Source organism: Stegodyphus dumicola, chromosome 10, assembly GCF_044657685.1.
Source record: "Stegodyphus dumicola isolate Sdum_Otavi_A_Nest chromosome 10, ASM4465768v1".
Lineage (NCBI taxonomy): Eukaryota > Metazoa > Arthropoda > Arachnida > Araneae > Eresidae > Stegodyphus > Stegodyphus dumicola.
The window spans coordinates 92,453,958-92,477,282 of NC_140777.1; the positions used below are offsets into that span (position 1 = coordinate 92,453,958).

Sequence of the window (23,325 nt, forward strand, 5' to 3'; positions counted from 1 at the left end):
TGCAAAAGCTGCCTGAACCGTCATTAAACTTGGCGAATAATCATCAAAGGAACATCCTGGAATCTTGACAACAGTTGCATTCTTCGTTGTATGAACTGGAACTTCAACGGCTGCCAGGCACCTTTGTGTCTTATTGTTGAGGCACCCTTGTTCCTTGGCAAGCAATGGTCAACTTGCATAAAATTGTCCCTACGTTTTACACACATTATCCACTCTAGTCAGATCACCACCCTCTGCTTCGGGATCTAATTGGTAGAGCTTCCAACTAACAGTAAAATAATAGGGCTTTGAAACTGTGCAAAGGCAATGATGATTTTTCCCGTTTTCCTTTCCCATCAAAATCGTTTTCCGTTCTACAAGCTGTCTTTTGGAATATAACTCATAAATCATAAAACAACTGACGACCCAATAATTCCAAAATTTCACCAGAACATTATGAATCGTATAAGTACCTGAGAATTAGAAAAGTTTTCCGAGATGCTGAGTATAGGAGTAGCACTGAAACAGGAGAAAAGGTCTGCATTATCGGACAAACAAGTAAACTTCGATGTTTTTGCTAAAATTTAAGGAAAATAACAATTCTTCATGCTAAAATAAGGTAAAAGGAAATAATTTAAGATAATTGTTTGACGGTTTGTTTTGTTAAGACGGTCAGTTTAGAGTATGGAGAAGACGCAAAGAAAATTTTCAGTCCTATAACCTTTGCTCCAACAGCAGAATATGGTCCAAGAGTGCTCATAATTTGGGGTGTCTTTAGTATTTGGAAACTATAATCTAAGATTTATTCACGGAGAAGAAATGATTATATATAGTTTAAGGTAAAATGTGAAAACAGAAACTTAATCTGAAAAATAATTTAAAATTCTATCAACAGAACGCGCAGAAGTATACTGGAGCTGCTCTTAAATTAACGTTAAATAAACCAAAATATCGCCTCAGTTTTTTAAATTAAAACCTTTGTAGTATATGTTGCAAGAAAGCAAATGCAATTTCTGTATACAAAATATTCCTCTTAAAAATTGAAATATTAATCTTCTACTATTAAATAATGAAAATCTCTGTGCATGTATGTTACGTTCCTCTCACCGTGGAAAAAAGGCGGCACCCGGATCCTCCAGATTTCAAATACGCGTAATCTTCCAACTGAAAATTCGCACTTGGAAACCCCAACTTTGATTTTCGAATCTGCTTTTTTACTTATTTCTTACTTCGTACAAATTTAATGAGTTTTTAATTAAAAACTCAATGATGTGAAAGCGAGCAGTGGTGACATTGTTCGAAATATAATATCTTTATCCCTGGGGCTTTCATTCAATAAAATTTAGGATATTGATCTTTCAATCAACAAACTCTACTGTTTAAAAGCAATAGCTTGCAGCTGCCCGAAATAAAATAATTTTGTCTTCCACGCGCCAATTTTTTTGTCATTTAATACAATGTAAAGTACTTAACGTTCAAACTGAAACTGCCTGTTACTGATTATGTTTTATACTGATATATATTATGCTATTTATGTTCAATATTCTTTAATTATCTACAAAATGTACACGGAAGTACATATTAGCCATAAAATTAAATGGCAGCTACAAAATGTGAATATTTTTAGCATTGTAATCATTCATTTGGAATTATCGTTATTAAAAGCATTAGTATTTTTAACTTTTCGAAACTGTAAGTGCGCCTAAAATAGTTGTCAGGAAAAAGAAAATATAAATAACAATTTTAATGAGTCCGTAGAATTATTTAATCTTTCTAATTAGAAATCTCATGATTTAAAAGCATTTTTATTCAAATCATTGAAATTAATAAGTATAAAAATTATTTCTAAGAACTACTTTCACCGCTCTTTAATCGCTTGGTTTGTTAATAAGTGAACAAACTTGCGACCCGTGTCCTTGTGCGGCCCCCGAAGCACTTTTATCCGACATTCGAAGACATTTCAACTATGGTATTATAAAAGGTATTTGAAGTCCGTGTTTATATTATTTTCATTCTCCTTAAAAACGAACATGAATAATGCACCAAACAACCTGTAAATAGAGCTAATTACTTTACTGTGTGATATAAAACTTACTCAAAGGTTTGAAGATACAGATTTCATTAATTTTATTCGTTATTGTCAAAAGCTAAATAAACTCAGTTACGAAATTTTTCGCTGACAATAATCTATCTGTTTCGGAATACATCTATCGAACAGCTTTTTTGCACAGTTGAAAATTAATGAGAAAAGCTGCATAACACCCGATGAGCATCTACACCCCATGATGAAAATAATGTTTAAGTAATTTCTGTTTATAGCTACCGAACTTCATAAGCATCGAATCACCATCAGGAGTGAAAATGTTGTAAGAAATAAAGAAATTTATAATTACTTACATACAAATATACTTATTTTTATTTTTGAGCCAAAGGTAAACTTTATAAATGAAAGAAAGAGACTAGATTGTTATTACTTATTTTCAATCTGTATCCAACTAGGTAAATTTTCTTTGCAAACTTGGAAAGCTTTCATAATTTGTTTATTTTCATTTTAAATTATAGTTATAACCACACGGCTTTTAAGCACGTCACCTAGCGGCTGTCGGAGGAGATGAAGGCCTAAAAGACAATAGCTTTTCAGTCGGTGTGTAGGAGTCAAGGAGTTAAACATGGTGTTCTGCCCCGAAATTTATTTTGTAACTTAAATGTTTAAATATTAATACCTTAAATGTTTCTTACTTTCAAATTTTATGTCCCTAACTGTAATGTCCTTAATTGTATTTCATAATTAAAATTCAAGAGTAGAGTGAAGTTCTGTTGCACAGGTAGCATTTCTTTTTTTATTAGCTGTTAACCCTAACAGAATTATGGAGTTCCCATTAGAAAGTAGGTTATTGATTAACGGAACTTCCTAGAATTATTTGAAGGAAATGTCAGTCTAAGAATTTAATATTTACTAGTCAGTATATCTAAATTACAAAGCGAAACCAACAAAAATGTTTTCAGGCACGAAACTTTAGATTTCAGATAGAAAGTAACTATGTACATATATGCGATATTATTACTATTTTTCATATTTATTTTTATAAATACTAAGAAAGCGAAATTTAAAGTTTATTTATGATGATTTTTATTCCGGGAATAAAATTTTTCTAGACGGAATATATATGAAAATTAAATATTTTACGTTTGACTGAATTTCAGCACTCTGGCATATAGAAGATAAAAGTACTTTAATTAAGACAGTGGTTCAACACATTGCTTTTGAATGTCCAAGTTTGTTGACTAAAATCGAAAAACAAATACCTTACATTTTGGGAATGGCAACAGTCTGGCGTGCTGGATACATGAGTCTTTTTTTGAGCAGTACTGCGACAGCTAGCTTTCAGTTTGAACAGTTTGTTAATCAAGAATTTAATAAATTCTTAAAAAATGGGAAAGAAATAAAAATATTCAAAATTCAAAATTTGGCCTTCGAGTTGTACATATTCGGGGGGAGGACTAGGTGTCTTGAAACTGGGTGGCTTGAAATTTCATCGTGTTTCACCATTGCGAGAAAGATACAAGCATACATACCTACATTATTATTTAAATACTTATAAATAATGATTCTTCATTATTTAAAATAATATAGTTGCAATACTTGTTAAACACAGCCAATATATACACATTCATCTAAATTAAAAATTTAATAAGTTCTTTAAAATAAATATATTTCGTTGGATTAGATTTCGTTGGAAAAGGAATAGCAAAAAAAGATCAAGCGTTTATATAATGTTGAATATTTGATGACGAATAATTGTATTTCATAGAACTATATATAACATTTATGTTATTAATACATTTTAATTTAGTAGTTCCAAATTCAGCTTTTCCCGCGTATCAATATTCCGTTTCATGCTCGGTCAAAAAATTTGTGTTTCAAGAAAAGCTTCTAAATACAAATAATAATCATCCGAAATTATTGAACATATGTAAGTCCTTTAGTAAAATAAAATGAGTAAAACCTAATAATATTGAGAAAACATTTTTTAGAAAATTTTTATCCTATTTTTAATCTTTCGCAAACGCTCTATGGATTAAAAGTGACTGAAGGAAGAAAAAAAGACATTTCTTTCAGAACGAAGGTATTTAACGAATAAAAACTGCATGGAAGTTAATCTCAGATTTGAAATTCATTATGTAAATTAACCGTAACCGGGCGACGCTTCAACAAAGTGAGAAAAAAGAACAAGCATTTTTACTGAAAAGTCTTTCTTGGCTATGAATAACTTGAAAGTCAGAAACTCTCCGTTAATTTACTTCACGGGAAAGAAGAAACGACGTCGCACTCCCCTTCGCTCCTAGTGATCTTGAAATGCATTTATTTATCCTTACTTTTCCTACGCCATTATAGCGGGATTAGCTCTGGAAATAATATGTTTTTTGTTTTAATTTTTACGAACTCTTCAGCGTTCTGAATCTTCGACAACTTGAGAGAGATGATGATCCATTTTTGTCGCACAGCTTGCAGGGGGTGTACAGAATTCATTATTTCATTACATTTGATCAATAGACAATACGAGACGTTAATGGCACTATTACCGAAAATTCTTACTCAATATTAGCATCAACGCATATTCAGTTTATGACGTCTAAATAAAATACTCTAGGGAGTGTCGAATTACGCCGTAGAAATAATTAACAGAAAAGAGGAGGAAAAAAATGCGTTCAAAACTTCCTCCTTAAGACTTGGCTTCTAGTATTCCAAATACTGGACGTTGTCAATGAAACTGCACTTTAGAGGCTTTAAAAAATAATTATCTTATATTACTTGTGCATTTTTCTTTTTTTATTATTAATTTTACCGTTCGAAAATCGAGAGGGGTAAATGAAGCGAATAATTTAATTTCGGTGGATGCGGCTACCATAAGAACATAACAAATGAAAAGCAGTCGTGTATAAATTACGAGTAACTACGACAATATTTTCGCTTTAAAGGAAACCAGCATTGCAATCAAAATACAGACATTTTCATTTCTACTTCGCTGTAACTTGCATCTCTCTCCTTCTTCTTGTTGCCTCTTCTACTGCTTCGGCCTCAAATCATCTGTAACTGGATTAGGCGTTGGTTAATGTGATCACATTTGTCCACGACTATTTTTGATAACATTAACAGAATGATAACATTAAGCGATGAGAAAAAATACCCTTCTAAATAGCGTTGGAATTTAGCTCATTTAATACAACTACAAACGTATAAAAAGGTGCTTTCACGGCATTTTAATTAGGAAAATGCAAAACTTTTTTTTGTAACCTGTTCATAATGCTTTTTATGTAAAAGCTCATTTACGAACAGTTTATAACGTTTCTGGAAATTATTTGAGGATTCTGTACCTTCAATCTTAAAACACAAAAAAGCATCCCTCGCTAGAAGAGAAGATGCCAATACAAAATTTAAAATTAGATTTAAAAAAAGGCAATTATAGTTTGGCAGGGATGTTTTTAGATTAAAAACAATTTTGCAGAAATTTTTTGCCTCTGAAGAAGACGAACTTGTGTCTTTTACTCCTGAAATTGCAAAGTTGTTGAAAATCTATGTCAAACAGCCTAATTTTAAACGGCTGACTAAAATCGAAACCAAGCTATTTGGCCTCTTAATTCTTTATTAAAATGCAAAATTTTCTGTCTCTTGGAAAAAAATTTAACATTTTTATAATTTATTAGGCAATTCTAGTTTGCCGTTGTCGTTTGCCTGGCGATTTTATTTCAGTTTAAAATAGTCTTTGATATTTGATAAGATTAGCTGAACTGTTGCTAACAAAAAGCGATTTATTTTTTCCATGTTTCCCATGAACAATTGGGAGGAACTTCCGCAATTCGTTAACTATATCCGAACGTCAGATAACATTAACCGCGATCATAATAAGCGGTGTCTACTATTATTAGAGAAGGTGAATGAGCGAAATCCTAGACTTAATGTTCGTATTTGCTTCGCTGGATGGCTCGGTTCTTGTATTAGATTGGCATGAAGTTATATAGTTAGAAAGAAAAGGTTCGACATGACCATCACAGGTAGCTTGTGAGGTTTCTCTTTATTAGGAAGACAAAAGCAATCACAAAGTGAACAAATCCATTTTCAAATTTAGAGGAGCTCGCGCTGGATTGAGAAAGGGGAAAATCCAGCAACCTGAGGCAAAAAAAAGCTAGAGGGAGGAACACAAGAAGAAATACAGTATGTATCCAACTGCATAGGCCTTGAAAAAATGCTCATGCAATAAAAGAAAGAGTACTTTATTCTTCTTCATTTATTAGATGGATACATTTTTATGTGTCATAGTTCATAAATTATGCTATGCTTCAGTGTTGTTATGACTTACCTAATTTTTTGGCAATAACATCATAACAAGCCTTCGAAATTCATCGTGGCAAGAGTATAAGACTGCGTCTCTCAATGGTAGTAGCCTTGACCGTCATACACGTAACAGTTCGACTTTTCTCAATTCCGCTCCCAATTTTGATGGTGGAACCCGTGGGACGGGTTGGAGTGTTTCTACGCCTTTTACTCGACCAACAACCTCTCTAGAGGACTTGCTGTTCGCCGCATATTTAGAGTCTTCATTAACTGGATCAGAGGACATGCAGGTCACCATTTCAATGAAGTAGATAAAAAAGGCAAAAAAAGCAGCACTAGATGATACACTTACCCTAGTCAACATACCATTACCACGTATCCATCTGAAAAGCACAATTCGTGAATTTTTTTGTAAAAAATGGTTATTAGAATGGAAATCAGAAGATGAAGATAGGAGAGTCTATAATCTTTTTCAAAAATCAGTGAAAGAAGGCTCCTACACGAACTTCTATATTAACCTATACATAACTGGTCATTGCCCCTTTCCCACTTATTATTTTAATAGAAACCTTAGTACTCCAGATCTGTATATATATATGGTGAAAGGGGAGATCCGGATCACTATGTTTTCCAATGCCAAATAACTTTAGACCTACATTGTAAAATCCGATCAATCAACAATATGGCAGATATCCGATACCTTCTACGAACCCCTTAAATTCCCCAGAAAATAACCAAATTATGCAAACAGTAATGTCACTTGACAAAGAAGAAATATGCTACAATACTTTAACATCATAATTGTTTTAATACAAATCAAATATCAAAACATTATCCAATCATTACCAAATGCTATTTATTATACAAAAATATTTAACTAAAAGAAAGACCTTTAAACCCTAAAAAGACTTTTAAAGAATGAAGGCTTATTTTGATTAAGACTTTACAGGATAAAGCCTGCTTATAAGAATAAAGACTATGATATGAACTTTAGATTTCTGTCAAAGAAAAGCATTTTTAAATGTCAAAGATTTTTAGAAGGAAAGAAATTTCAATTCGATAAACTTATGAAAGGAAAGTACATTCAAATGACAAACATTTATTAAAAGAAAGGATTTTTCAGTTTAAAAACTTTTAAATGATAAAAACATACTTAAAGAAAGACAAAGGTTTTTAAAGACAAAGATTATATTATGAAGTCTATTTTTCTTTGTATCATTTTTTTTATTTAATTTTATTCCTTATTTATGAATTTCTAAGCTATATTATCATATTATATTTGGATAATATTAACAAAATTATTGCAAACGGTATTATATGCACCACTGCAAATGGTACAAATTGTAAACTTCATACAAAATTAATAAATGCCGAACCAATGGATGGAGGGCCCGATCCCCACCAGAGGGGACGGTCTTGGAGTTACGGGTAACGATGATTCGCTGCTTGTTGTTGCGCCACTCAAGCCTTTTGGGCTCAGTGGGGTGTTTTTGGACTTTTATAATACTGCAACGGAGCAATACCTGTGTCAGCATGTACAAAGTTCTCGTGCTCCGCCCACTTTTCCCTGTCCCTTTTCAGCACGTTTTCCGCGAATAATTCGAAAATATCGATTAAAAACAGCCAAAGTGGATGGGGATTTTTCGAAAAATGACAGTCGATAACGAAGCAAGTATCTGTTCTTACTAAAACTGTTAGATGGCACTATACTAGTTATTTCTTTAGAAGACTAGAACTTCCAGAATAATGTAGAATATTTACAGCAGCGTTTAAATGCGCTTTTCACGAGTACTTCGAATATGGGATTTCGAGGAAAAAAGTATCTAATGATCACCCTAAATGAAGCCTCTTCATTTTGTGAAAAGCCCGGTCAATCCCCCTACTTCAGCTAGTTTTTCAAATATAAAGCATAAAAGGTTTGACTACCGTACGGAAAAAATGTACTGGTATAATTAATTAAAAATGACGATATTTGACCTCGTTTTGAAATTGTATGGAAGTGTCCGATTAATAAACTAATTAGAAGCTTCAGTTTTCCACTTAACTTCCATTTAATGATACTTTTTTGCGATTTACTAGTATCTTTAAATGATACTATTATGATATTTGGTAAGTCGAAAGAATTTTCACACAGGTTATTAATAAGTTTTCGAAGTTTCTAAGCTATTAATATTCTCATGAACTCTTTCACTATTTTTAGATGTTCATTCTCCCACTTCCTTTCAAAACTTCGAAAAATCCCCATGCATGTATTTAGATTGCATTTTTAAGTCGCAGAGGGAAAAATGTTTATAACTAATAACTCTCATTAATAGCAACATAAAAACGTGATCTCCTGTGTGTTAATAAAGGACTTTCTTCGAAGCTAAAACTGCGATACATCCAGAAATACTTAACAAATTCGATCGAATACATTCATATAATTGTATAACGATTTTATAATTAAATTCAGGTTTTCTATAAGAAGGAAGTTTCGTTATTTAAAGGTTCGCTGTAGCCTTATAAATCAACATTAAGTGTGAAGGAAATTGTACGAGATCAAAAAGTTCAGTTACGGTGTAAAAACCAAAATTCGCCAAAAACGAGCGAACAGTTGATAACTTCCTCAGCATAACACAAATAGATGGTTACTGCAACTGCATGACGCCGCTAAGTTTTAAGAACACCTATAAGGCGCAGTTTTAAGAACGGATTTTGTTTTTCGGAGTTTTATAGTTTTATCATGGATGTGTAGGATACAGCAAACAATGAAAGGGATGCTATTTGTTTCTTCCAAGAGCATAATATACTGCCGAGTAATCGTCAGTGCTGTAATTTGCAGATTCCGGAGTTCGAAAAGCAAGATATCGAGCGGGTATGGGTTTTTCAAAAGGGCGGAACAAGAAACATAGGTGTAGTACACGGAAGACACCATTTGAAATTAAAATTAGTGGAGTACATGCGACAGCAGAGTTGTAGCTTAGGGAGGGAAAAACTTTCTAACCTATTTTAGAAGCTATTGCCTAATATTTTAACTCGAAATAAAGAAACAGTAATTGTATCAAATTACCGCTAAAGTTAGAAACTCCTTCTTCTCTGTTAATATGTAAATACCAAAATTATTTGTTATATCCAAGGACACATTACAAACCTGGTTCCCTACAGCGGATAGCGGAAGAATACTCTTGAAACTAAAATCCCGAGACAACTGGAATGATGCGAAATTGAAAGTACAGATAATATGAAAGTAAAGAATATTCAAAAAATTGAAAACTCGAATAGTATGAAAGCGGTGAAGAAATACTCACGAAACTAAAATTCGCATAGTATGAAAATAGTTAAGGAACATTTATGAAACTGCAAACATGGATAGTATGAAAATTATGAAAGAATACTCACGAAATTGAAAACCCGAGATAGTATGAATGGTAGTGAAGGAATATTAACGAATCTGAAAACATGGCGGCAGAAATGGGCATGTTTATGATTTTTGAGTATATGGTCATGGATGATAATAAATAAAAGTAATGGAAACTCACCTGAGCTATTTGGTCAAAGCGTCCGAACAGTTCATTAAGGGTGCGAACCAAATCCGAAGCCGAAAGTTGTTCTGAAAGTGGAGTGAAGTTGACGATGTCGGCATACAGTATACTGAAACAAAAGAAATGCAATTTGTAAATTTAGATGGTAAGTATATGTACTAATATACCGCAATTTAATGGCTAATCGGTTTACCCACTTGCGTCAACAGCCGCTAAAATAGTTATTATAAAAAGAATATACATACATATATTCTTCAAAGGAATTTACAAGTTTGCTGCTTTAAAATTGCTTAGTTTGTTTTTTAATAATAGAATAAATTTTTAAAAAACAATAAATATCATGTGCTTCCCTAAAATATAACAAACTAGCATGCGAAAAATATAAATATTTTAATTCGCGCGGTGGCAACACATATTTCTTTTAAACCTTGAGTTCTTTTATTAAATTTTAAAGAGCTGACTTTAAATTTTATCGAATGGCAACACACATTTTTTATATCTCTGAGTTTTTTTTATTAAATCTGAAACGTAAATGTCTTAGGCTTTGTAGAGTTTTGTAGAGTTTAAACACAAAGATTTTACGTCGTTGAGGTTTTAATCAAATGTTTCTTAAATTCGCACAAAATATGAAATAAATCAAAATCAAAAATAAAATTAAAATCATGGGCTACAAAATGCATAGGTTTGGAAGGAGGACCATGTGTACTGAAAATTTGGTGGCTCTAGCTGAAGCCATTTATCGAAAGACAGATCTAATGCATTTTATTTAGTTGCGACACTTCTTTTACGTCGCAACGTTTTCTAATTAAATTTTAAATAGAAATATCTTAAGATTTTCAGAGAGGAAACACTACGGTTTAAATCGCTGAACTTTTAAACAATAGCTCCTGAAATTAGCATAAAATACGAAATAAATAAAAAGCAAATTCGAAATTACAAATTTACCAAATTTAACCAAGGAGTTGGCAATTAAAAAAAAATAACGAGAGCTCGAGCTACGTACATGTGCCGAAAGATTGTCTGGAAAATTAAGGACGCTCGTCTATAAAAGATATAAATAGATTTGATTCTAAAATGCTATTCTTGATTTTTTTAAGGAGTTATTTTTTTTTGGGGGGGAGGATCTTGGTTTGGAGAATTTTGTAAAGATAAGTTTTTTTAGTAATATTCTGTAACCATTCTTTTAATAACTTTTTTATTTTATCCAATGGCTCGCATTTGTTTTCGGACCCTTGTGTTTTCCAGTTTTATTTGCAAATACAGTTACTAAACACTAGAGAAATAACTTTATTTTTTTCCCATTTATATTACTGATCGCCTTTTTTAATAATGGCCTCTTTTAGAAAAAAATTATTCAAAGAGTTTTTTTTTTTTTTGGTGGGGGGGATTATTCAAAAGTTTTGAAAATGAGCTCGCATAACTATTCGGACAGTTTGAACAAACAATTTATATTCCATAAAAAACACGAAAATAACAAGTTATTCAATATTTTATTAGACAATTTTCACCTAAAATCATACTTTGACATAGATTCATTTAATTTTTCTCTTGTACTACTCCTCCATAAAAATTATGTTTAGCTGAGGTTTCGAAGCAATATTCTTTCACCAACTCACTGCATATGTGCTGGATAGTATTTAAGTCCCGAGAATATGGAAGAGTTTTGACAACCTCAGGTAGATGTATAATAACCACAAGCGAACATTAAACTCTGTATGCTAAGTATTATTATCGTAATAGAATTTGAATGTATATTGTATTCTTAAGTTTTCTTGCACATGCTTTCAGGTTCTCATTAAAATATTTTTATACTTATCCATATTACTTTCTAAACAACTGTCTCTCATCGGAGAATCAGCAAAACATCTCCACACCATTATGCCTCCATTCCCGTGCTTAAAAGTACACATTCAATTTTGGAATTGAATTTTTTTATTCGACTTTCGCCACACAGCAATTTGTCCATCGGACGTAAATGTATTAAATGGTGACCTCATTTGCAAATATGTTTTAATATGATAAATCTTTGTTTGCTTAGAAGCGTGATCACCAGGCATATTCTCCTTGCTTCCTTGTTGACGAAGAATTTCTTTCTTGCTGATCGTCAACTGTGCTCTAAATGATTCTTATTATAGTTTCAAGGTTAAATGTTACTATAAACTGTTTCAATGCCTGTATTTTCCTTGAATTTTTCATAGCATAAATTTCTGACTTCTTCGTATGAGCTCGGGATGTGGTCCAGAATTCTGTGCATTTCTAACAGTTCCAAGATATTTCCATTGTTTTGTAACATCAAAGATAGTTAAATGTTATAAATCATTGGTATATTTCAAATATTTTTGGCATCTTTTAAAATGATAATTAGTTAAGTTAAGTTCATAACAGAACTTGTTCGTTTATAGCATTTTGCCATGTTGACTTCAGATATGGAACTGCTAATATATTTTTCTAAATAAATAATAATTACCAAATGCAGACACTTCTTACAATTAAAACACTGTGAGAAGAAATACATCTGCTAAAACATTTCAACCAAACTTTAAAGTGTCCGAATTAATGTGTGAGCTACTGATTAAAACTTTTTGAATAAATTATTTTATTATAATAAAATTTTTGATGATATTTCTTTTATATCAAGCAATGCTTAAACTAAAGAAGAAATAATATACAGGATGTCCCACCAAGACAACCAAAACCCTGCACTGCCAGATTCCTCGCTTGGAATATATAAAAAATGCCTAAAGGACTGTACCTGTACAACCCATAGCTTTCGAGATAAATGCGAAAAAATGTATAAAGTCATATTCGTCGCATCGACTATGGTTCCAGCATGGTGGAGCTCCAGCGCATTTCAGTTCTATTAGCTGGATATGGAATGCCCAGATCGCAGGCCTGCATGTGGGGATTCAGCTTTATGGCCATCAAGATCACCAGATCTGACACCTTTGGGTTCCTTCGCATGCAGCTATCTGAAGGAATTGGTATATCAAAATTTAGTTACTATAGGAAATGATTCAGGTTGCTCATCTTCATGCTGCGTGCACTTGGGTGGAAACCATGCTGTTGCAAAATACGCAGTTGGCCATTACACATTTATTTTCTGTGTAAACATAGGCAATATCAATGTTCTGCATCAGGCATCACGTCATACTTTTCTTCCACATTTATCTCAAAAACTGTGGACTGTACTTACTTTTTATGTACTGCATGACAGGAATCTGGCTGTGTGGAATTTGGGCGGTATTGACGGGTTCGCCTGTATTAAGAAAACATTGAGTCTGTATGTTTCAATATTTAGTACATCTATGCAAATGAATTTCAAAACTACAAGTATGCAGAAATATCCACTGTGGATAGAATTTCTTCTAAAAGGTGATTCTTGATTTTTCTATAGAATTATTTTATTGTATTTTCTGAGCCTTTGCGTGTTTAATATTCAGTCAACTTTGTAAAGATAAAGTTTTGTTTTGTTTTGTTTTAGGAATATTTTTTTAGCATTCTTTTGATAGATTTTGTTTTATATTTATCCCATTCTATTTCAAAATTGCATATGAGTCAGGCACATAATTATTCCAATACCTTACTATTTCTGTGATTACAATTATATTTTTCTCGGTTTGCTGCCTATTTCCTCTGTTTTACGTTTAAAGCTATTTATTTCAAATTCCTTAATAAAACAGACTGACCTGGAATATAGTGATAATATGTAATTTCACTATATAACAGGTCGGCCTGTTTTGAAATGATTTGAAACGATTAATCGAAGAACGTTGAAGCTTTGTATGTGGGACTGCCATAACATCTAGTTATGCATTTTCCTTTTATATTGCAATCGCAGTAGCAAATATATATATAGAAAAAGAGTTATCCATTCCTCTTACCCGACTTAAAAGTGCTTACCCGAAATTTATTTCCGAAATCTTCGTTCACAGTAATATACATCCAATTATAATGTTTTAAATGACGAAAAATATTCATGTTTGAAAATGTAGAATTTTTTTCAAATAACGAAAACTCGCTTTTAAATGTAGTCTCCCGGCTCCTATACTTATCTTTGGAAAAATTTTAATACTCATTATGAAAGAATAAAAACACATTCAATTTGACTCCCGTATGACAAAAATTGACCGGGGAACTTAATTTCAAAATTTGAAGATTTTCACTTTATTTTCGATTTGACGTTCGATTGAAGTTTAAATGACGTGCAGCAAAAACACATGTGCGTAATTTAATAGGCGCACAAGGAATTCATGCGGTCATATGAGATTTTTTGTTTTCTGTGGGAGCTATTAATTTGACTAAAATTTGCTTCCATTAAGTAAGAAAAATTCCGGGAATTTTGATCCCGGAACAATTTTAATTTGGGGATATTTTTCTCGGATGACTGTTCGAAATCAAAACTTTTCTTAACCATGGTATTTTGAGCCAGAACTTACAGCAGTTTCGCTAGAGAATTACACTGGTGTGCAAAAATTAAGAACAAGACGGTTTTTTCAATATAACTTTGTACAAAAGCTTTCCAAATCAACACATTTAATACCATAAGATCCCCAATACGTAAGGACATGAGTAATGTAAGCAACACTTACTAAAAGAGAAATCAGAGGGATAAAATGAAGTTTTATTGAAAAAGTAGCATGGAGCGCAATGCGACTGAAGGCCGAAACATCCCTGTGATGGGTGTCCAGCAAAAAACATCCAGTCTTTAATAGGGGATATGATCTCCCCTGACTGCTAGGCAGGTTTCACAGCGTCTGCCCATGCTGAGAATGAGGATGTCAATGAGTTGTTGAGGCATTGCTGCCCATTCGTCTTGCAGCGCCAATCGAAGCTCCGGAATCGTTACTGGTGGTAAGGTACGAGCTGCCAAGCGTCTGCCTAGAAAATCCCATTCATGCTCGATGGGATTGAGATCCGGAGATCGTGCCGGCCAATCCATACGTTCAATATCCTCACTCCTTAAGAGCTGTTCGGCAGCTACTGTGCGATGACATGGTGCATTGTCGTCCATGAAAAGGAACTGCGGACCCATAGCGCCTCTAAAAAGACGCACATATGGAAGAAGAATTTCGTTACAATAACGGGTCCCGTTGACTGAACCTACGTCGAAGATGTGAAGGTCTGTACGAATACCAAGCATGATGCCTCCCCAAACGAGAACACCGCCACCTCCAAACCTGTCCCTTTCAATGATGTTTGAGAGATGATTGCGGCTTCCCCGCTCTCTCCAGATGAGTATGCGATGAGAATCGCTACTCAGACTGAATCTGCTCTCATCTGTAAAGAGTACTCGTCCCCATTCATTGTCTCTCAAATTCCGGTGTTCCCGGCACCACAGAGAACGCCTTCTTTGATGGGCAGGCGTTAGAGGTACACACCAGACAGGGCGTCGTGCAAACAGACCACCACCGTGCAGTCTTCTGCCACGGTAAAACGCGATAGCGGTCGTCCAGTCGCCTGTGTCGTGTGTCTAGCGATTTCTCCCGCTGTCTGTCGCCTGTTTCTTCTGGCCTGTAAGGCAATATACCGGTCATCTGCGGGTGTGGTTCCTCGTGGACGACCCCTACTAAACTCCCGGATAGCTGTTCCTGTAGTTTGAAACTGTCTCCAAAGTCGTAAAACGATGCTGTGAGCAATTCCGAACTCTGCAGCCACACTTGTCACACTGCGGCCTTCCTCCAACTTCCCAATGATTCGACCTCGGGTAAAAGCATCCAGATGTCGTCTAACAGATTGATTATTCGCCATTTCTCGCTGAGGCAGCAACTCGGTGTGATTTTAACTGCTATACGGCGTGCAATTTCTTTGCCAGAAATCCTGATCTTTCACCGACAACATGCTTTATACTACTCAGACACTCCCCCATTACGTCTACCTGCATATCTGCGCATGTGCTACCGTACATCACCTTACTTAATCTCCTGATTGGTCTTTCTGTCCGCTCTGCCTCTTCGTTCAGCTGATATGCTAATTTTTCTACTTCGTCCTTAATTTTTGCACACCAGTGTAATTATCAGTTTTATTAATACATTTTTTGTGATCATTGGGATCTTCATTATGCCGATCAATTGTCAATGCATATTCTGCTATGGACCCCCAGTCGATCCTTTAATCCTCAGCTTTACCTTAACCGAATTTTAACTGCCCAATGATCTAAAACACTGTACATAACTAATAATTATGTATTGTTCCTCTCTTTTATCTATTAACTAAGTGTGGAGGGAACCTAGTGAATAATTATTTAAGTCCAGAAACAGAAACTTAAATCTCAAGAAGGGTTAATTACCCTTTATTGCTCAGATTAAAGATGTACAGATGGTCCCTTTCTCAGGACGCACAACAAAGCCTCCACTTGGACTTAAACTCAAAAATGTAAGAAATAAGAACTTAACTAATGACTAACTAAAGAGATTTAGCTGAAGTTAATACAAATCTAAAGTAGTTTGCCTCTAAATATTGAATCAGCTAGCGAAGCTATCAAGGACCCGTAATACAACCGAGCGTAGAAACTACTTAGAGAGACGTTGTCAAAAGGCAAACGCGTGCTAGTCAGAAACTCTGATTCTCTCTCCCGAAGTCTTAGATTATATTCATATAAGTGGTGTACTACCCAGAGTTTCTCCCGAAGTCAGTGTACACTTCGACTTAAATACTACTCCTTCTTATTTGCATTTAACACTATTCTAAAACCACATTCTGGTAAGGAATTTGTAAGCTGAAATTAAGAGAGATAGGAATGCTTTAATTTCAAAAATAACTGTTATAAACTTAGGATAAACCCTACATCTACATATACTGAAAGTTGAACAATGTGTAATTAAAATTCAATAAGAAAAAAAAAAAAAAAAAAAAAAACTAATGAATGTACAAAGTGAGTTGGAGCAAGAGTAAATAAATGCGATATTCTTCGAAAGCTGTGTTACTGTGTTGAAAGAAATTCTTACTAAAGAATGGAACGAATGGAACATTTTACACGAAAAAATTAATTAAATCCCTGCCAAAGAAAATTAAATGCGTAATTTTAGTTAAAAGCTATTCAGCGAAATTATGAATGTCACGTTATTTTCAGATTTTTGTTAAATATAAGTTGTTCATTCAACGTGTTCAAATATTTACATGAATTCATTCTGAGAAGGTTTTGGTGCTTTTTTCCTATAAAAACGCTTTGAAAAACGTTTTCCAAAACAAGGTTTTTAAAAAAAATAATTAATAGTATGCGTGAAAAAAATAAAGTAATTTAGCTAGTATTTAGTAACTGATATTTGCAAATGAGACTTGAAAACACAAGTGTCCGAAAGCAAATGTTATCCACTGTGTGTCTACGATGAGCGATTATGAAAAAAGAAAAGGCCTGTAAGGAGCTTATAAAGTTTATAATGTATTAAAATAAAAGAGATTTTTCATTATTTCTTTAAAAAGCATCAGATAATCGATGGATTTCTTAGGCATTCTATATAATATTGCTCAACATCAATAAGTGCATTATTATGTTAGTTTTCAGATATATTCGACCCAATCACATAAACTTCTTGATATTATAAACATAGACCATGAAGATAGGACATATACAAGAAAAAAAGATTTTTGTAAATCTCATATTGGCTGCCGTTATCAGTTCACGTATGTATTCACAACAACATATCGATGATCCATATATGTTGACAGAACTACAGATGTTTATCATGCACGGTTATTTAATTGTCCGCCATTACCAGCTCCGAATCATTAAAGATATGTTCTTACCTAGACAACGAAACGACCTGAGCAATCTTTAATAATCTTTCCATGCATAACTGTTACCGTTTTAAACTACACTCGAATTTACGAACTACTTTATTTTTTTTCAGCGAAAGCCTTCCTTCATCTTTTATTCTACTTTGGATGCGTCATAAAAGACCTCAGCTCTTTAATTGCAGGTTCAGGAAGTGAATATGAAGCTTTCTTCCGTTTTATACTAATGATCGTCTGCAGCGAATTCAAGAACTAAATCGTAATCGATAAATGACCAGAGAAGGGAATTTATCGGATAACCGCAAAAAGGACAATATCTCAAATGACGGAAGAGAAAGGTTCACTAATTTGGAAGACAGAAATTTTGTTTATTTTGCAGAGAGTATTTACACATTTTTAGAATTAAAGAATTTTTATAAACTTGGATTGGAATAAAAATTCTGACAACGCCTTATTATTAGAAATGAAAAATACCATCTGCTATTTTCAAATTTATTCATCTTTCAAAATGTCGCATGTAAACAAGCCGAAGGAGGATAGGAGAATATGTTTTTTGCGCTTTCCGAAGAGAAATATTCCTAATTTATCATTCAAAAACTGTAGTAAAAAGCAGGGAATAAAAATTACTAAATGCAAAATAAGCAATATTATTTATCGGAAAGAGAAAAACCCTCCATCATTACTTCTGCATGGAAAAAACGAACTCCCAAACGTACACCCGCAAAAGGTACGTAATCTTTCTCACGTTTCTAATGCAAAAACGTTAAAAAGAAAAATCCGCCGATTCAAAAACTCGATTGCAAAGTCTTTAAATAAGCTGCAGCAATAACACATAAAACAATGAATCAATATTTATAACTTTAAAAAAATCTTAAATCAGCGTTTGTCGAGGCATGTGGCTCGATGCAGAATAATTTACAGAAACCTGTGTAAAATCTGGTTGGCAGAAGATAAGTGGAATTATCTTGTAACCTTGGATGAAGCATGGTTTTACATAAACGACTGCAATAAGAAGAAAGAAGAAAAGGAGAAAAGAGATCTATTTATTATCGAAAACGAAAAGAAAAAAAATTCAAATTAAGTAAAAGTACTAGAAAGAGAAAGTTTTACGGCCGATATTTACAGAAAAAAATTGCATTTCTTTATCCCCATGACTTCCAAAGAGTGAAACTTCATCAAGACAAAGCAACAAATCATACTTCGGAAGGTACCACTGTTTCCTTGAAAAATAATAACTGACACAGGTATTGCATACATACCACTTCAACATATTCCTGCGAAGTTCTCTATTTCACCTATGGACTGTTGCACGTTTAGACACTTGATAAGAGTTATTTCTAAGCGCAAACTTGCCACGATGAATGGACTTTGAAAGTAGAGTTAATTTTACGAAAAGCCCTTCTATCACAGAAATAATGGTGCAGACTTATAATCAAGAAAATGGTTCTCAGATCGAGCATTAAATACAATATTCTAATAAAATACAATATTAAATACAATATATATATAAAATACAATATTCTGTGTAAATATACTCTATATATTTTACACATTATTTAAACGGCCCCGAAATCGTTCCAAAAACGTGTAAACATCCTCTTTAAAATGACAATAGTTTTTTTTTTTTTTTTTTTTTTTTTTTTGTTTTTTTGTAATAATAATATAAAGATACTTACATAGATTTCAATAATTTTAGGATAAAAGAAGTATTATATGTAGGAGAATCAGTTTGTTCAGGAAAACGAAATTGGCAGTGCATCATTCGTAACAATTTCAAAATAACAATGAGGGGTTAAGAATTACAGAATTGAAAAAAAAAACGTTTACTTAGTGTTGTTAGTTATATTTAGCTCTACTCTCCAAGAATGAAGCATCTATATGTGTGTATGCATGTTCCTCGCACTGCGAAAAACGAATGGCGCCTAGAGCACCGAATTTTGAATACACATAGCTCTCCACTCGAACATGTGAAACTCCAAACCAGAATCTTCAACTCTGAATTTAGTTTCTTATTTATCTTTTACTCTGTGCGAATTTAAGGAGTTTTTCAGTTAAAAATTCAGCAATATTAAAACTTGACACTTAAGTCTAAAAACTTTTTCTCATCAATAAATTTGACTTTCGAACTTAATGATCAAAGTCAATGATCCGATAGAAATATGTTGCTACTACCCGAAACAAAGTATTTTTATCTCCTATGTGACAGCGTGTTATCTTTCAGCAAAGCATAAGATATTTAATTTTTCTTTCAAACTTATTCTGTTATTAAATTAGAAAGCTGAGCGATTTAAAAGCAATAAAGGCAGATTAATTTCAGTTATTATCATTTACCCCTAAAATTCCATTAACTGGATTCATCAAAATCATTAATATTTTTTCGCCTTTTCTCCATAACTACTGTTTTAGGTAGCTGGCCGCGAAAGCTGTTTTAAAATAGTAGGTATCTTAGAATTTAAATATTCACTAATATGATGTTATACATTTTTATATCTCTATGAAACTTAAGAAAATTTCCATTTTGCCTTTCTAAGCTTTCTATATTTATATAAAGAACTGATTAAATTTTGGGTATAACTGAACAACCAGAAGTAGTAGAGGAAATCCATAACAGTATTTAATGAACAACCCAAAGCAGTACTCTACTTTAACCTATAGCAGTTTGTAAAGAAAAACTGTATTAAAATATAATCCAAAGCTTTCAGTTTCAGTATTTAAGACTTTTATATGGAGATTTGGCTTAAAATGGACCGGAAAAGACACTTCACTTCAAGCTCTGAACAGACTTCCGTGGAGAAAAAAAAACATGTTATTAGATAATCCCAGTCTTCTCATATTTGTTATTTAAAATCTCGTATTTATGTGATAGAGATCAACATACTACATTTCTAAGCATTAAATATATTCTTGGAATTATATTAAATACGACGAGAATGAACTCGTTATGAAGATGAGCCCTCGTTATGAAGCAACTAAATACATTAGCCTCAGTCTTCAATTTTGCGCTCGTTTCACTTTTGTGTCGAGTCCCTTTTCAAATAAAAAGATGCTGCCACGAAATGATTTCGCTATGTATTATTTTCAAAGAAATAATACAGAAAGTATAAAAGATAGAGCAAATATAAAAACAAAACGTATCTCAACACATAATACTCTACTGAAATTCTAAAGATAGGCTGCTTTTAAACATTTTATGATTTTTAAGTTATCAACTGGTGAATTTAAACTACTCTGCGACCAGAGGATGCCAGAATCAATGCGATGTTTTCAAATGAAAGCATGAGAACGGATGTGTTCACAAGTACGCATAGTTATCATTTTCCTGGTTTGGGAGAAATATAATTAATAAGAAAACAGTAGGATTTATAATCAACACTTATTATTAATTAACACTTAAGTTTAAAATTTTGTAAACATACTGGGTTTTATTTACTAACTATCAACCAATTCTATATTTTAAGAGCAACGAGCACTTGATACAGCAACTACCAATTCACTACCAATGAGCACTTGATATAGTAAAATATCTCTTTATTTACAACTCGTTGTTGTTAAAAACATGGAATTGAGGGGAAGGTCATGTGCCGGTCACCAGTCTTTCAGCTCTAAAATTTATCGTTTGATTTACGTCGGTTATTGTAACTAGTGTAAAATACCTACTTGGATCATTATTTAATGCACCTTTTTTGTCCAATACTTTCAATCAGCAGTCAACGCATTTATTATTATGTAATGTGTGTTCTATCTGTATCGCGCTAAAATAACTGCAGAATGACAGGCATCTTCCCACAGTAAAAATGATTTTGTGAATTTCTTTTTTTCTGACTTAAATATAAAAGAACGAGTTTTCATCAATTTTTTTTAACTTTCCATTTTAAAATGCCATGTGTTAACCGACAAAACATACATCCTTCACTTGTTACCTTTGAATTCATTATTTTATAGTTTTGTTGCAACACTCTCACGTAGACGATTTTCCAAGGCTGAAAAAAAATGAATTTGTAAAAACACGTATCTTAAGTCTTTTATTACAGTAAGTTCGAAATCAGTTTTTCAGGTTTCTTGTTTTCAAAAAGGCAATATCTGATTAAAAGCTAAAAATATTTTTTCACGAGTTCACTGAGCTTTATCAAGCAGAACAGCATATACAAAAGGAGACACCAGCTGCTTCATCAGCGATGCTCGCGCAAGAAGTAACAATACTATATACATGTCTAAATTGAAGGCAGCAAGGTTTTAAAAGATCCATCACCAAATCAATAAGAGCGGTTGTCGGGCAATACTCTCGATTAGACAGCTAGTCACAAAGGTCTTTCTACAGTCCTTGAAATGCTCTTTTTGCGAAATACAAGAAAAACAGTGCGGCAACAGCCAACAGCAGTCAGTTTAGATCCTTGTTCATAAAAGCAAAAGATGGCTTATTGAAAGGCATTTTGGGTTACGTGAAAAGAAAGCACATATATTAAGAGTGTGTTGTGACGTCACGCTTACCCATAATTTGAGCTACATCACACTGCTTGGCGATAGTTTTACAGTCGACTAGATAATAGGTAAGTACCAATATTTAGTCCAAAGGACAATTTGCCCAGAAGGACTATTAATTTCGTTTTGGGATTTTGCGTTGATTCACTGCAAGCGTTGTTTCACTTTTCAAATTGTTGCCAACCAAATATTATTGCCCTGTATTATATTTAAACAAATTAAATAATGAAGAATCTGCATAAATGCATGTATATTTATCGCATTGTGATAAAACAACGGTACATAGGGCTATCAAATTTTGAATAACGTAATCTGCTACCGAATATGGGCATGTGGAAGCCCTAATCTGGAATTTGAAATTCGTTTTATTATCGATTAAATATTTTGTAACACTTCAATGAATTTTTGATTAACAAACTCAATGATCTCAAAGCGATCAATAGCAACACTATGCGGGGGAGAAAAAAAGACATTTTTATCTCCAGCATGCGAGACTGTGCATCGGAAATTCTGAAGTTATGCTCATTTTAAAATTATTTTGCGATATTGCTGTTGAATTGAATTTTATAGTTTAAGTGCAAAGAACATTTAATAAATAAATGTAACGCACGAAAGGTTAAAAAAAATCCGTTTGGACGTAATGTAAAATGTAGAAAGCTTTCAGGTTTTTTTTCTTCCCCCCCCTTTTTTTTTTTTTTTTTAGTTTCGAAATCTTCGAGAAATCTTTTTAAGAAAACCTCGAGGGGAAAACACTGATTTTTTCAGTGGAATTTGTGAAGATCAAGAAAGCACAACGTTCAACAAATGGAAGAAAGTCAGAAATGGAACAAACTCAGACAACTACATTGGCTCGACATACTACTCATGACAACTACACTGGTGAAATAAATTAAGAGAATTTGCATATTTTATCGAATTGCATGAAAAGAACTGAACTGAAGGAAAAACCACTGCTTCTAGGTAAAAATGCAAATATTGTACGGCAAATACATAAGCGTACACGTGTGTATAGGCGGAGCCAGCAGGAAAACAGGCTTCATCAGCGCGTGGGGGGTAAGACGAATTGCGTTCTAGCACAACTCGGTGAATTTCTCCCGGGGGTTGACTCAGGCGAACGCCTGGGAAATACTGGTTAGGATCTGTACCAGTGCTTTGTATAAAGCCGAGAGGGGACTGCGGAGGTTGCGCCCGCGAGGATGAGGTCCCTTGGACCATAGATATCTAAACTCTGTATGGGTTCGCTAGAATATGGATCTGGGTCGGAGATCTATCGTCTGGTGT

The 23,325-nt window shown here is 33.3% G+C and overlaps 1 protein-coding gene across 1 annotated transcript in view; it reads right to left on the reverse strand.

Moving 5' to 3' along the window:
* Positions 1-23,325, reverse strand: part of Ac76E (adenylate cyclase type 2 Ac76E) — a 618,104-nt gene that overhangs the window by 387,382 nt on the left and 207,397 nt on the right. The window contains exon 6 of the mRNA XM_085825247.1: positions 9,832-9,943. Coding sequence (XP_085681373.1) covers positions 9,832-9,943 — 112 coding nt within the window. The remainder of the gene's footprint in view (positions 1-9,831; positions 9,944-23,325) is intronic.